Source organism: Phyllobates terribilis, unplaced genomic scaffold (genome assembly GCF_046119375.1).
Source record: "Phyllobates terribilis strain yellow unplaced genomic scaffold, ASM4611937v1 Scaffold_3__8_contigs__length_932513732, whole genome shotgun sequence".
Lineage (NCBI taxonomy): Eukaryota > Metazoa > Chordata > Amphibia > Anura > Dendrobatidae > Phyllobates > Phyllobates terribilis.
Window position 1 is genome coordinate 328367226 of NW_027362763.1, and position 16372 is coordinate 328383597.

General features: G+C 43.1%; 2 protein-coding genes across 54 annotated transcripts in view; one reads left to right on the plus strand and one right to left on the minus strand.

The window, feature by feature from the left end:
• Positions 1-2935, plus strand: part of LOC141259330 (probable cation-transporting ATPase 13A4) — a 1218891-nt gene extending 1215956 nt beyond the window's left edge. For 2 of the 4 annotated variants that reach the window (XM_073675148.1, XM_073675147.1), the window contains exon 30: positions 560-2935. In XM_073675148.1, coding sequence (XP_073531249.1) covers positions 560-805 — 246 coding nt within the window. In that variant the 3' untranslated portion in view covers positions 806-2935. The remainder of the gene's footprint in view (positions 1-559) is intronic. The other 2 variants (XM_073675149.1, XM_073675150.1) reach the window with 1 other exon arrangement.
• LOC141259327 (IgGFc-binding protein-like) overlaps positions 2932-16372 on the minus strand; it is a 187511-nt gene continuing 174070 nt past the window's right edge. For all 50 annotated transcript variants that reach the window (XM_073675146.1, XM_073675093.1, XM_073675139.1 and 47 more), the window contains 6 exons: positions 13982-14112; positions 13650-13849; positions 6807-6945; positions 6563-6700; positions 5106-5205; positions 2932-3658 (listed from right to left, as the gene is read on the minus strand). In XM_073675146.1, coding sequence (XP_073531247.1) covers positions 3394-3658; positions 5106-5205; positions 6563-6700; positions 6807-6945; positions 13650-13849; positions 13982-14112 — 973 coding nt within the window. In that variant the 3' untranslated portion in view covers positions 2932-3393. The remainder of the gene's footprint in view (positions 3659-5105; positions 5206-6562; positions 6701-6806; positions 6946-13649; positions 13850-13981; positions 14113-16372) is intronic.

Consider the following 16372-nt stretch of genomic DNA (forward strand, 5'->3'; position numbering starts at 1 on the left):
AGGGGCACAATGCAGGGCGCCATACCAGGATTGGGGATGAGGGGTGCCATGCATACCAGGATTGGGGGTGAGGGGTGCCATGCATACCAGGATTGGGGGTGAGGGATGCCATGCATACCAGTATTGGGGGTGAGGGGTGCCATGCAAACCAGGATTGGTGGTGAGGGGTGCCATGTATGCCAGGATTAGTGGTGAGGGGTGCCATGCATACCAGGATAGGGATAAGGCGTGCCATGCATACCAGGATAGGGATGAGGGCAGCACATAACAGGATGGAGGAACAGGATTGGGGAGCACAAATATCAGGATGGGAGCAGCACAAATATCAGAATGGGAGACCATATACCAATAAAAATGCTCGCCACCCGGGCGCAGAATGGATTCAATAGCTAGTGGGAATATATTCTCATAATATATGCTTTTTTTACTTGGGATTGCTTTTGCTGATAAGAAAAGAGCACCACAAGAGCTACCAGCTTCATACCTAATAGTGCTAGCTTCTTATACTGCCATTTGGGACCAACTCATTTTTTTTTTTCATTATTTTTATTTTTCCTAGATGTGGTTTATTGAAAACAGAAAACTCTGGCTCAGGTTAAAGCGATTCTTTAACTACAAATCAAAGAGCCAGTACAGAAAGTTGCAAAAGAAAATGCAGAAAGATCCAGAGTGGCCTCCACAGAACAGAATGGACTATGCCATCCAAAACGTCACTGCAGAGGATTGCAGCATCTTAACTTACAGCAACTCCCATTGTAGCACTGCACCAAATGAATCTGAAGAAATGATGTTAACCGTAATGTAAATGCAAACCTGAAAAGAAATACCATTTTTTTCAGACCATTAGACGCACTCCCCCCCCCCCCCCCAAAATTTGGGATAAAAATGTGAGGTGTATCTTACGGTCCGAACGTTACTTTTCCAGATAGTTGAAATGATGGTAGAGAGGGATCACAGGTCCCTCCGTGCCCTCCCTCCTCAGCAGAAGAAGAGGAGCTGAGATGCTGTTGACAGTGAGGCAGAGCGGCTGAAGTTAGTACCTGTGCCAGGCCGGGGCTGGGACTGGTGTTGGGCTGTGAGCGGTTTCGGGTGGCGAAGCAGAGCGGCAGAGTGGCCTGCCCTGCTTTCCAGTGGCTGCGGCCATCTTCCTGAGACCTTGATCTACAGGAAAATGGCCGATCGAGACGGCCCATGCGCAGACCGGGAGCTCCGGTGGCCATTGTACTGTAGATCACAGCTTTTGAAAGATGTCCACGGCCACCAGAAGCCACGCAGGCTGCTCTGCCTCACCACCCGACGCCGCTCACAGCCAGGAACTGGTCCCGGCCCCAGTCAGGCACAGGCCCTGGCCAGGCACCATCCCCAGCCAGGCACAGGCCCCAGCCCCAGCCCGTTACTGACCCCACAGCATCTCACCTCTTCTGCTGCAGCCGCTGGGTTTCTGAGGGAGGGAACGGAGGACCCTGCAATCCTGCTTCTCCACCACCGCAACTCCCCACTGCTGGAGCTGATTTATTGCATCCTGGGTCCGCAGCATTCCTCCACTTCCACCGGCTTCTTGAAGGACCCTGCCTCCTGTGACCCTTGCTCCACCACCCCCCACGTAAGATACCATACCTATTCAGACTATAAGATGGACCCCCATCTTATAAAAATTATTTTTTTCCTATTTTCTACCCCAAAATTTAGGGTGCGTCTTATGGTCCGGTGTGTCTTATAATCTGAAAAATACAAAAATATGGTACTTATTTAGCTAGTGAAAAGGCAGTGAGCCCAAGTACTGCACTCAGTAAGAGATAAAGTTTAGTACTCAGCACTTCCCACTAAGCAATGTATGGTGCTGCTGAGTTTTGCCCTCATACATCACTTATATCCACTCATTACAGATTTTAGCTGATCGGTTGGGGTACTTGGTGTACCCCAATCTCATATTGATGGCCTACTCCATCAATATGTCAGTCCCGGGTCAACACCTTTAATAATACTTGGAGCCGAGCTAAGCAAAATATCCTCATGTAATTAGCTGTAGTTAGAGGGTCAAGGGCATTTTAACACTGCACTATAATTTTTATGCATAAATTAGGAGCAATCTATATCCAATTTTTCTGAAATGTGAGTTAAATATGATGCTTCTTACCCATAAAAGAAGGTTATACCCACTTTTAGGCCCCATTCTGATATCAGTTTTTCACATATGTTTTCTATTGGTGGTTTTCACTTATAGATCACAAACCTATTATAGTCTATGTGGCTTTTCATATGTCTCTTTTTTTGCTGACTGTGTGTCAGTAGCAAAAATCAGAGATATGTCTTTTTATTACCAGCATGCATGAAAATCACCCGTACAAGTCTATGGGTCCGTGAAAATCATTTACAGCATATGGATACCATCAGTGCTGTCCGTGTGCTGTCCATGTGCGGTCTGTGATTAACATTGTAAAAGATAAGAGAAGCTTTGTATTTTATGTATTTTATTTTTCCATATGTGACAGTCACTAATGAAGCACTGATGGTAAAAACTGACCAAACACTGATGAATCTCTGATAGAAAACACTGATGACACTCGTACCAATTTTTTGCATATATGAACATACACAGACATCTGAATAAGACCTTAAAGAAGTTGTCTGTGATATAACCTCTTAAAAAATATATTTCTTTAAAACGTGACTACATGTAAGCATTGCAGTGGGGCTTATTGTTCATCTATAAACTAATTTTTCAAACATAGGTGGGCCCAACTATACAGCAACCTCTTTGATATAATTCCCTATGACTGGTACGTGTAATCTCTTTGAGACTCAGGCCTTACACTAGTAATGTATAACTCAGAAGTAAAACCTATGCTTATCCCCCTCTAAACTGTAATACGTGCTCATTCCTGCAAACATAGTGAGAAATTATTAATAAAATAATATATATCCACAGCATAAATATGCTTTGTTTTTATTTTTGCTTTTCAAATGTTCATAATGTTACATTTTTACATACAGTACATTATGATTACAAAGACAGTAATATATTATAAATTATTCATTGGAAAAAGTACAAATACATATATGTAACATGTACATACATTTATTAGGCGTAAACTGTGCAAGTGATCAAAGTACAAAGGTACACAGAGGTATGTTAACATAAATTCATGCATACAGAATTATAAAGACTTAAAAAACGCTGTGTTAAATATTTAATCAGGTCTATCTTGATACTTTTTAATGCCTTGAGTCATTCCAGTGTACTACATCTTATAGCTTCTACTCTGTGAACTGTCCATCATTCCTATTATGTTTATTTTTATTATTTTTCTTAGACCTGGCTTGAACTGGACACATTGTACATCTAAAATGTCCCATGTAGACTCAAATGGGATTTTTATTAACTTATAAGATTTAGAATACAGTCACTTCATCGGTCTCATTTACGTATCCATCAACGGCATCATCATCTTCAAGTCCTAGATTAATTTGTGCGCCAGATTCCTTATTTTCCCCTCTTACATGAACATTGTACCTGGTCTGGAAGTTCTCATCAAATGCAAGGTTCAGCTGTACTTGTGGTTCATTATATTCCATGTTTATTGATCTGAATGATCTGTTGTCTATTCCATCCTCACTTGCAGAATCACTGGAATCCAAAAACCTATTCTTCTTTTTTCTATAAAAATAGAAAGAAGCAAATGCTATCCTTGATGCAGACAATTACATATAGTTACACAGGTTGAAAGAAGACCTAGATCCATCAGGGCCAATCTTTCTCCACAAATTATACATTTTGCTACTAATTTAAATATAACCTACAATATTATTTGTACTGAGGAAATCATCCAGCCCCTTTTTAAATGTTGTTATAGTGTCTGCCATCACTACCTCTTGTGGTCGGCATTCCACAGTCTGACTACTCTGACTGTAAAGAACCCTTTCCTATTTAGCTGCCGGAATTGCCTTTCTTCCACCCGTAATGAGTGCCCCCTAGTCCTTAGTATGGTCTTTGGAAGGAATAAGTCAAGTACCAGTACTTTGTACTAACCACACATATATTTATACATATAGATGATATCTCCTCTGAGACGTCTTTTTTTTCTAAGCTAAGCAAGCCCAACTTTTCCAACCTCTCATCAAATGAGAGGCCTTCCAACCCTTGTAATGATCTAGTTGCCTACATTTGAACCAACTCTAACTTCTGAATATCCTTTTTAAAATGTGGAGCCCAAAACTGGATCCCATATTCTAGATGAGTCCTCACCAGTGATAAAGAGGTAACAATACGTTGTGATAACAGTTTTTTTTCTCTCATTTAAAAAACCCCTAAAATCATGTTTGATTTGTGGCTGCTGCTTGACATTGATTACCATTGTTCAGCTGAACTTGCAAGCTCCATCAATTTGACAAAAAGAAAAAGATGTACTAATTTTTTTTGGTAAAATAACGGACACGACAAACTCAATATCAGTTTGGACCATCTCACACTGATTGTGATCATAATGTGATGGTTCAATTTCTTCCGTGTTTTTCTGGTTTACTGTTTTAATATTAGAAAAGAAAAGGGGAATTCGGGCAGCATGATGGCTCAGTGGTTAGCAGTCTTGCAGCGCTGGAGTCCTGGGTTCAAATCCCACCACAGACAACATCTGCAAGGAGTTTTTATATGTTTTCCCCATGTTTGCATGGGTTTCCTCCAGGTTCTCCAGTTTCCTCCCACACTCAAAAGACCTACTGATAGGGAATTTAAATTGTGTGCCCCAATGGGGACAGTGCCCATAATGTCTGTAAAGTGCTGTGGAATTAATGGCACTATATAAGTGAGTAAAATAAATAAATTATAAACATTACTGTGAACCAAGCCTTCAGTACAACCATTTGACCCTGCTGAAATCCAGAGTAGAAGTTACACCAAGACCACCAAGATGGGTTTTCATTTAAAAGCATTAAACATTATGCTGGATCATGCAGATGCTGACAGCAGAACGTCTGGTGCACATTTCTGCAGATCTACTGATCCATAAATGTTGGTGCTGTGAAGGATAAGTAGGGCTTGGGCAAAGTCATAATCCATTTAGAATATTTTTAAGAAAAGCTATTGTTCTTTCATTCTGATCACTTACTTGGACTTGAGGTAGAAATATGCAATAACCATAAACACTAAGCAGATCACAAACACTCCAAGAACGACACCAATCACTATGTAGATTATAACTGTATTTTCTGGAAAAGAGAAGAAGAGGCATAAATATATGCTTAATATTCTCAGTCATTATGTATACATTCATTTCTTGTTATAATGCTTTCTTGATCTGAAAAACAAATGTTCATAGATCTTTCATTTTATTTTCTTATTATTTATGTACTTATTAATAGATAACATCTTATATTAACATATTAGTGACCACCAATATGTCTTTTTACTGACCTGAGAAATAAGAGCTTACCATTCTCCTACAGGTGAAAATGGAGCAATTTTCATCTGTACACTATAGCTGCACCCTGCTGGATCAGCAATGATTGGTGTTGACACCAAACAAACCCTTAGATGCTGTTGTCAAGAGTGACAAAAGTATCTACATTATTTAACAGATTGTGGGGGCTCTTTCTTTAACTCCATTAGCACCCTGAGATCGGGATTGTGTGGTCCTGATGTTTGCCTTAGCAATCCATGGCCTTAAGGTTTCCAAGTATATGGGCCTTTTTAAGCATAGCAACATTTTTGGGGTAAAAATAACATTTTCCATTCCTGTCATTGCACATTGCATTAATTCCTGAAAAGCACCTGAAGGGTTAATAAACTACCTGACAGCATATTTGAATATGTTGAAAGGTGCTGTTTTTAAAATGGTATCACTTTTAGGGGTTTACCAATATATAGGTCCCCCAAAGTCACTTCAAATCTGAATAGATCTCTAAAAAATAAGTTTAGTAAATTTCCTTGAAAAAAATGAAAACTTATGGCTAAATTTTTAAACTTATCAAAATGAATGGACATTTCACAAATGGTGCTGATGTAAGACAGACATAAGATGAATGCTATCTAATAACTTTTTGTGTGGTGTGACTATTTGGATTGAGAATATAAACATTCAAAGTTTGAAAATTACATTTTTTTTTAAATTGTTGTCAAAGGTCTGATATTTTTATAAATCTATGCAAAACATTGACTTTAAATTTACCACTAGCATAAAGTATAATGAGTCATGAAAAGACAATCTGACAATAACTGGGATAGGTGTAAACAATCCAGAGTTATTGCCACATAAAGTGACATGTCAGCTTTGAAAAATTTCGCTTTTTCACTAAGAGCTTAAAATATATAAACTTTTAAAATGCGTGTAATACTACATATTGTAATATGGGACACTTGTTGGTGTTTTCATGAACCATTCATGAACCATTATATAGTCAAGGCATCCATCCACAGAAATTGAACTGAAGTCACCTATATGTCATGGGCTATGTATAGGCCAGAGTTTATACCACAGCAATGGGTTTTCTTCGAAAAGCAAACTTATTTTCATGACATTAGATTTTTCAAAACACTTTATTGACTACTTTTTGATTAGGCACATACCCTCCTTTTCGTCCTCGCAGTACATTCCAGTGTGGGTGCTAGGACATAGACAGTTCATACTACTGGTGGAATTTCCTACTACTGGCACTTCTATACAAGTTCCACCATTTTCACAAGGGTTCTCCAGACAAGGGCTTGCTGTAATAATATATATAAAATATAATGAATTTAAATTCTAATAATTTACTTTATATTTCACTGCATTCTTTCGTCTTAAAATACAATCTAATTTTTTGCGACTTACGGATATAACATCCTCGAATCTGGCTGGCAGTTGTACATTCTTCTCCTGGCTCGCATGTCATTTCAACACAAGTTAAAGATGAGGTGTCTAAGCAAGTACAGGTCTGTGAGCAATCATCAGTAACAAATGATTCCCCTTTCTGGAAACAAAGTAAAATCCAAAGTTAGTGTCACGGGTGTGTCACCACGAAGATCGTCACGATTACACAGCCTGACTTCTCGCAGCTGAGTTTTTGGTGCTTTGTGTTTTTCGGCAGTGAGGGAGTTAATTCTCTCTCTCTCTGTGCTAGACGAGGTCCAGCCTCGCCCAGCTGCAATCAATGCTGCTGTAGTGAGACTCCTTCAAATGCCTGCCGGTCTGTTAGGGAAGTGTCGGTGAAAGCATTTCATGCAGACTTACAGAGCGGATCGTGGTATTTGGAGTTTCAGAGATAAGTGTATTCGGAGTGTTTTTTCCCTTCCTCGCTTTATCATTTATCTCCTTTCCCGTTGGTGTTCCCTCTGTTGTAGTTGTGTAGTTTTTGTATGCAAGGTGGTTTTGGTTTTACCCTTGTACTGTCTCGTTCGTCTAAGTACTGAGTGTTGGCATATTATTACTTGTCCCCTTTTGTTGTGATCGGGGTCCTTCTCAGGACTAGATTACTTAGGTGCAGGGATCCTCAGGAGGTAGGGGTTACGCTGGCGGCCTGGACCTCTGTACCTTTAACAGTACCTCCAGGTAGAGGGATTAGTCAGGGCCCCAGCTTAGGGTCAGCTTAGGCCCCCTACCTCCAGTACACAGAGACAGCGTGACATTTTCACCGACCGCTTAGATTTTCTCCAGCTACCATGGATCCAGTAGCCGGTCTAGCTCGGCAGTTGCAGAGTTTGTCCATGGAGCTGGCGGACGTTAGGTCCAAGGTTTTGTATCCTCAGGAGCAAGCCGGACCAGAACCTAAAGTAGCTCTCCCTGACAGGTTCACTGGGGGGCGGGACAAGTTTTTTGTTTTCCGGGAGGCATGCAAGTTGTACTTTTGGCTGCGGCCTCGGTCATCGGGGAGTGAAGAACAAAGGGTGGGAATTGTCATCTCGTTCCTACAAGGGGACCCACAATCTTGGGCGTTCTCTCTTCCCCCGGGCTCCCCGGCTCTCCAGTCAGTGGATAGGTTTTTCGCTGCTCTGGGACTCTTATATGATGACCCGGATCGGATCTCCCTTGCTGAATCTAAGTTACGTAGGATCCAGCAGGGAGATCGTTAGGTGGAGGAATTCTGTTCGGAGTTCCGTAAGTGGGCCACGGACACCCAGTGGAATGACCCGGCTCTTAGGAGCCAGTTTTGTCAAGGTTTATCCGACAAATTACAGGATGTGTTGGCACAGTATGACTCTCCCGCGTCACTGGAAGCCGCTATGGCCCTTGCTATTCGCGTTGACAGACGGCTTCGGGAGAGGTGCGGGATAACTCCACCCCCTGTGATGACTCCACCTCCTACAAGGTCCCCTCATATGGTGGTTCCCCTGGTCAGTCCAGAGGAGCCTATGCAATTAGGAGGGACATCATTTCGGGGGAGGGGACCGGTGGTGCGCCATAAGACAGGAAGGTGTTTCTTCTGCGGGAGAAAGGGACATTTTATTGGGGGGTGTCCATCCCGTCCCTTGCAGAGTGAAGAGTCGTCGGAAAACTGTTGATCCCAGGTTGTGTGGTGGACGGCAATCTGGGAGTAGGTATTTCGTCCCTAGGTTCGTCTCTGTTTCTCGTACCAGCGGAGGTGGTGGTGGGTACGAGAACTGAGAGGATATCTGTTCTTCTGGATAGTGGGGCCGGGGCTAATCTGGTGGACGCTCGGTTTGCCCGGGTTCAAGGTATGCGATTGAGTGAGTTGGCTAAACCCATCCCCATATTCTCGATCGATGCCAGGCCTCTCGGTCAGGGAAGTTTTTTGCAAGCTGTGCATAATGTAAAACTTCAAGTGGGGGCGATACATAAAGAACTGTTGTCTTGCTACGTGTTGGAGGGTCTTCCCACTCCTATAGTGTTGGGCCTTCCTTGGTTCACTAAGCATAACCCGGTTATTAATTGGCAATCCAGAGAGATAAGCCAATGGAGTAAATTCTGTAATAAAAACTGCATGAACACGGTCATCGGTGCGGTTACTCCTTAGGTCTTACCTCCATTTCTGGCGGACTTTGAGGATGTATTCTCGGAGAAAGGGTGTCAGGAACTACCTCCTCATCGCGAGTATGACTGTTCTGTAAAACTGCTCCCTGAGGCCAAGTTACCTAAAGCTAGGTTGTATAACCTTTCTGGTCCTGAGAGGCAGGCCATGAAGGATTATATTTCAGAAAGTCTGGCTAAGGGGCATATTAGACCTTCATCTTCACCGGTGGCTGCGGGGTTCTTCTTTGTTAAGAAGAAAGATGGAGGCCTACGCCCTTGCCTGGATTTCCGTGAACTTAATCGGATTACGGTCCGAGATCCGTATCCGCTCCCACTTATTCCCGATCTCTTTAATCAGATCGTGGGCGCCAAATGGTTCTCTAAGTTGGATCTCAGGGGGGCGTACAATCTGATTAGGATGAAGGAGGGGGATGAGTGGAAGACGGCGTTTAACACTCCGGAGGGGCATTATGAGAACCTTGTCATGCCATTCGGTCTGACTAATGCCCCGGCGGTGTTCCAACACTTTGTTAATGACATTTTTCGCCGCCTGGTGGGACAGTTTGTTGTCATATATCTGGATGATATCTTAATTTACTCGCCGGATCTGGTGTCTCATCAGGAGCACGTTAGGCAGGTGTTACAGATCTTGCGGGATAATAAACTGTTTGCCAAATGGGAAAAGTGTGTGTTCGCCGTACAGGAACTCCAGTTTTTAGGCTTCCTGGTTTCAGCGTCCGGTTTTCGTATGGACCCTGGGAAAGTGCGGGCAGTTCTTGAGTGGGATCGGCCAGAGAATCTTAAGGCACTACAACGTTTCCTGGGGTTTGCTAATTATTACCGGAAGTTCATTCGTAATTTCTCGTCCATGGTTAAGCCTCTCACAGACATGACTAAAAAGGGGACGGATTTTTCTAGGTGGTCTGACAAGGCTTGTCAAGCATTCTCCTGCTTGAAAAAATGTTTTGCCTCGGCACCCATACTCATTCAACCTGATGCGTCACAGCCATTCATTGTAGAGGTAGACGCTTCCGAGGTAGGGGTGGGAGCAGTATTGTCACAAGGTTCGTCCCCTGGTAAGTGGCATCCGTGCGCCTTTTTCTCTAAAAAATTGTCGTCCGCTGAGAGGAATTACGATGTCAGCAATAGGGAACTCTTGGCCATTAAGTTAGCTTTTGAGGAGTGGCGCCATTTTTTGGAGGGGGCAGTCCATCCGGTCACCGTCATCACCGATCACAAGAACCTGCTATATCTGGAGTCCGCGAAACGTCTGAATCCCAGACAAGCTAGGTGGCCATTGTTTTTTACCAGGTTTAATTTTGTCGTTACATATCGTCCTGGGTCAAAAAATGTAAAGGCGGATGCCTTATCTCGTAGTTTCCCTGGGGCCGGGAATACGGACGACCCGATTCCTATCCTTCAGGAGGGGGTGGTGGTTTCGGCAGTATGCTCTGAGCTGGAGGAGGAGGTATTGGAGGCTCAGGGGGACGCCCCTGTTGGACCTCCGGGGAGACTGTTTGTTCCAGATCAGTTGCGACAAAAGGTGATCGAGGCACACCATAACTCAGTTTTTGCAGGACACCCGGGGAGTAAAGCAACTGTGGGTCTCCTCTCGCGTCGGTTTTGGTGGCCTAACTTACATAAGGAGGTGGTAACTTTTGTCGCATCCTGTGGGGTTTGTGCGCGCTCTAAGACCTCACATACCCGTCCGTCTGGGGCCCTCTTACCTTTGAAGATCCCGGAGCGTCCTTGGACTCATCTGTCTATGGACTTTATTACGGACCTTCCTCCGTCTTCGGGTAAAACGGTCATACTCGTTGTAGTGGACAGGTTCAGCAAGATGGCACATTTTATCGCTCTTCCTGCTCTTCCTAATGCTAAAACTCTTGCGCAGGTGTTCATTGGGGAGATTGTGAGGCTTCACGGGGTACCCTCCGAGGTAGTGTCAGATCGGGGGTCTCAGTTTGTGTCCAAATTCTGGAAGGCGTTTTGTACACGGCGGGGGATGCATTTATCGTTCTCATCAGCTTTTCATCCTCAGACCAATGGTCAGACGGAACGTATGAACCAGAGTTTGGAGACATATCTCCGGTGTTTTGTGTCAGAGAACCAGGAGGACTGGGCTTCTTTCTTACCTCTGGCAGAGTTTGCTCTTAATAATAGGCGGAGCGAGTCCACTGGTAAGTCCCCGTTTTTTGGGGCATATGGTTTTCACCCCCAGTTTTGTACTTTCAGTAGGGGGGGCTCTTTGGGGGTTCCTGAGGAGGAACGATTTTCCTCATCACTCGCTTCAGTATGGAGAGGGGTGCTGAAGAATCTGAATACTATGGGGAACCGATACAAACGTATGGCTTATAGGAGGAGAGTGTCTGGTCCGGACCTGAGTGTGAATGATCGGGTATGGTTGTCTACCAGGAATATAAAACTTAAGGTTCCCTCCTGGAAACTGGGTCCCAGGTTCATCGGGCCGTACAGAATCAGTTCTATAATTAATCCGGTGGCATTCCGTCTTGACCACCCCCCTACGTTTAAAATTCACAACGTGTTCCACAGATCGTTGCTTAAGAGGTATGTGGCGCCGGTGGTACCGTCACCTTTACCTCCCCCTCCAGTGGTGGTCAATGGTAACTTGGAGTTCCAGGTATCGAGGGTCATCGATTCACGCTTTAATCGCCGGTCCCTTCAGTACCTGGTTCATTGGAAAGGGTATGGTCCTGAGGAGAGGATGTGGGTTCCTGCATCGGATATTAACGCAGACCGATTAGTTCGGGCCTTCCACACGACTCACCCGGATAAACCTGGCCCTGAGGGTCCGGAGGCCCCTCGTAGAAGGGGGGGTACTGTCACGGGTGTGTCACCACGAAGATCGTCACGATTACACAGCCTGACTTCTCGCAGCTGAGTTTTTGGTGCTTTGTGTTTTTCGGCAGTGAGGGAGTTAATTCTCTCTCTCTCTGTGCTAGACGAGGTCCAGCCTCGCCCAGCTGCAATCAATGCTGCTGTAGTGAGACTCCTTCAAATGCCTGCCGGTCTGTTAGGGAAGTGTCGGTGAAAGCATTTCATGCAGACTTACAGAGCGGATCGTGTTATTTGGAGTTTCAGAGATAAGTGTATTCGGAGTGTTTTTTCCCTTCCTCGCTTTATCATTTATATCCTTTCCCGTTGGTGTTCCCTCTGTTGTAGTTGTGTAGTTTTTGTATGCAAGGTGGTTTTGGTTTTACCCTTGTACTGTCTCGTTCGTCTAAGTACTGAGTGTTGGCATATTATTACTTGTCCCCTTTTGTTGTGATCGGGGTCCTTCTCAGGACTAGATTACTTAGGTGCAGGGATCCTCAGGAGGTAGGGGTTACTCTGTACCTTTAACAGTACCTCCAGGTAGAGGGATTAGTCAGGGCCCCAGCTTAGGGTCAGCTTAGGCCCCCTACCTCCAGTACACAGAGACAGCGTGACAGTTAGACTCTGCTCTTTTTGTTTAAAAGAATTATGCAAGGCGTCATTAACACATGTCATTTACACAGAATCCAGACAGTAACAAATATTAAAATGAAAACATTAATGAGATACAGAAAGTTTAGAATCACTCAATATTCTATTTCAAACTTCCCTAGGATGAAGTTATCACCTATCCTGATGGGCTCCACACATATCAGTAGAAAGGGGCTTTACAGAGCCCCTTTTATATAGTGCTGAGGCATGACCGTCACACCTCCACTTCATTCATTCTTTTAGAAAACACCAAGCATTCTACTGTGCTATCTACAGCAGTTCCATAGGGAATGAATGCAGTATTGGTGCACATGTCTAGCCATTGCTCCACACAGAAGAGCCTCTGTAGAGCCCCATTTTGTGGACTGGTGGAAACCCAGCTGTTATACCCCCATTGATCAGCAGGTTATCACCTATACACTAGATAATTGAAAATCTCTAAAAAATGGGAATTACTTTTTAAACACTGACTAATGCATTAAGGTTTCTGCAAAGAGCAGCTCATAAAAAACGTGTCTATAAGAATTTGCATGATCTTAAGATGTATGGTCAACATCCTTTCTTAAAGCACCACTCCGGTATTTTCTATATTTCAGTGCTGGAGTGATGCTACTAATCTAAGGTCCCTGCCCCTAGTGTTACACTTACCAGCTATCGTCAGCTACTCAGCCACCATTTTGTGACCTTCTGACTGACCAGGAGTCACAGGTAGCGATCACAAGCTCTCAATGCAAGTCTTTGGGAGCTAGAATAAGGCTCTGATAGACTTGCATTGAAAAGTAACCGCCTGCTCGTCCAGCAAACACTGGAGTGATCTGTCAGGTCACAAACTGCTGGAGACTGACTGACTGAAGCGATGCGGATAACAGATGAAGACAGTGCCTAGTAAGTATAAGACTAGGGAGAGGGAACTTAGATTAGCAGCATACTCATGCTGTGAGCCTACAAACAGGTTATGCACCGAATGATGGAGTACAAGAAGTTTTCCTAATTATCAGCGCACTTCAGTGATCAGAATGCCGTACCATGACACTCTGTGGGCAGGAAATGTAAGTGAAGGTAAGAAGTAGAGATTCAGTTCTGACTACAGTCGTTTGTGAGGATTTTTAGTGGTGACAGAGTGTATTTAACATGTAGGACCAGACTTAAGTGAGTTACGATATTTTAACACTTTGCAGGTTTATTGATTTGTTTAACACTGTATAGTCCAGGTTGATGTACCTTGTAGTATTTATTGTCGAAGCTGCAACCACACTCGTTATATGGTACACACTCATAATTACTAAGAATGTAGCCTTCTTCACACTGACATCCTTCACAGGAAGGCACCTCACATTCAGACTCAGATGCCATGTTGCTACAGGATGCTGGACAGGCACTCATGCGATCAGAATAGACACTGTTGCTATCACAAGTCATTGCTGTAGTCAAAATAAAAAAAAGATTAGAACATGTCAGATCCTGAATTATTAACATGTTAACCGTTTCTATTTATTAGAAGGACAGAAAAGAAAACTGACCAACAATATGAGTTGTATCAGACAGTTACTCACCACAACCGGTGATATTTCTCCATCCATCAACTATAGTCTCATTTTGCTGACAGGCAATTGCGTATTGTTCAAGATTACTGCAGAGCAATTCTTTGCTTTGGAACTCCGCACATGTGTCAAATATACAGTCCCTTTAAAAATAGTAAGATAGCTAATAAATAATCCAACGCAATGTATGGCAACAAAGAATAATAGTAAAGAAAAAATATTTCACAAGGTGCACACCTTGAGCAAGTAAACCATTAACACCACTGGCAGTTTAAGTGAAAAGCACTGATTACCATGTGACAATGGCACGTTTAAGGGGGACATATAAGACAACAAATGAACAGTCTGTTCTTAAACGGAATCTGTCACCCCCTGGGAGATTTTAGACCTCTAATATGGGCATACAGGTTATAGAAAAGTAAATCTATACATACCTCTATGGCCCATAGTAGAAGTCTGCTTGCAATGAAATGGAGTTTTTAAAAATTTGTTTTCACATGCTTGGCGTCCCCCGGATGCCAAGTAATCTCCTCCTATCTCTTTAGTTAGTGCAGAAATCCCCACCTATATGCTTATTTAGCATGTTCTCCCCCTCCTATGCATGTCACAAGGCCCTGTGATGTGCACTGGTCTAACTCATTTCCCGCGCATGCGCAATGCGACACTCGCATCAGGAGCGCTTTGTTTTGTTGCGGGGATTTCTGCGCTAATTAAAGAGATAGGCGGGGATTTCTTGGCATCCGGGGGATGCCAAGCATGTGAAAACAGATTTTATAAAACTCCATTTCACTGCAAGCAGACCTCTACTATGGGCCATACAGGTATGTATAGATTTACTTTTCTATAACCTGTATGTCCATATTAGAGGTCTCAAATCTCCCAAGGGGTGACAGAATCCCTTTAAAACTCATGTGTTGGAAGGAGGAAAAATGGCAAAAATAGGGATCTGAGTAACTTTAACAAATTGTAATGGCTAAACAAATGAATCAAAGCAACTCCAAATTGACAAGTCTTGTGGGATGTCACTGGTATGCAGTAGTGCATTAGCAAGTATCTACCAAAACTAGTCTAAGAAGGGACAGTGTCCTAGCAATAGTGCCATATGTACCAAAGGTAGCCACAGACCAGTAAGAGTCCATATGCTGACCCTTGTAAACAACCAAAAGCATCTACATTAAGCAAATATAAATCAGAACTGGACCATGCAGCAATAGAAAAAAGTGGTCTTTATTTTTTACATTTACCTGGGTAAGTTTAGGTACCAAAAATAAAAATTTGATAGAGGTGCTGGTAGGTAAATCCAATATGCAGGGAGTAAATAGAATCATAGAATCATAGAATCATAGAATGGTAGAGTTGGAAGGGACCTCCTGGGTCATCTGGTCCAACCCCCTGCTCAAAGCAGGATTCACTAGATCATCTCAGACAGATGTCTGTCCAGCCTCTGTTTGAAGACGTCCATTGAAGGGGAACTCACCACCTCTCGTGGCAGCCTGTTCCACTCATTAATCACCCTAACTGTCAAAAAGTTTTTTCTAATATCTAATCTTCGTCTCCTCCCTTTTAGTTTCATCCCATTGCTTCTAGTCTTTCCTTGTGCAAATGAGAATAAAGATGATCCTTCTACAATGTGACAGCCCTTGACATATTTGTAGACAGCTATTAAGTCTCCTCTCAGTCTTCTTTTTTGCAAGCTAAACATTCCCAAATCCTGCAACCGTTTCTCATAGGACATGGTTTGCAGACCAGTCACCATTCTGGTCGCTCTTCTCTGAACTTGCTCCAGTTTGTCTATGTCTTTTTTAAATATAAGATACTACTTGCGCTAGTAGCGTTAGGCTTAGAAATAAGACTTTGGAGATTGTAAAATAATTTTTTCTTTTAAAAAAGAAGAATTTTTAGGATACACAAAGAGATTAAAACATACAGTTTATTTAAAAGATTGCAATAAAATAAAAGAGGCTGGGAATAAAGTTTTTTTGGTCCTGCCGCTCCACCACAGTACGCTAATCGCAGGTCCTCAACTGCTTCCTCCACGCTGACGAGGTTAGACACCAAGAGTACTAGGGGAGAAACAGTGAGTCACTGGCCAGGACTCTATCTAAAATCCCCATTTTTTACGCTCAAATCTATAACCTACTGATTACTGCTTGAATCTTAAGAGCACAACGAACCATCATATAGGACTACACTATTGAACAGGATCTGCTCGAAGGAATCTGCAACCGTAAGTTTTTACACTGCGATCCATCTGGGTTAACAACTCAGGAATCAAAACATCTATTTTTAAAGTCTATGACACCTCTGTTTTAAAGTCCCACAGCTCCTATAATTGGAGAGCACAAACATTAACAGTGAAGGTGCATTGTTACCACGTTTAACATCCACCATAATAGAAGCTTG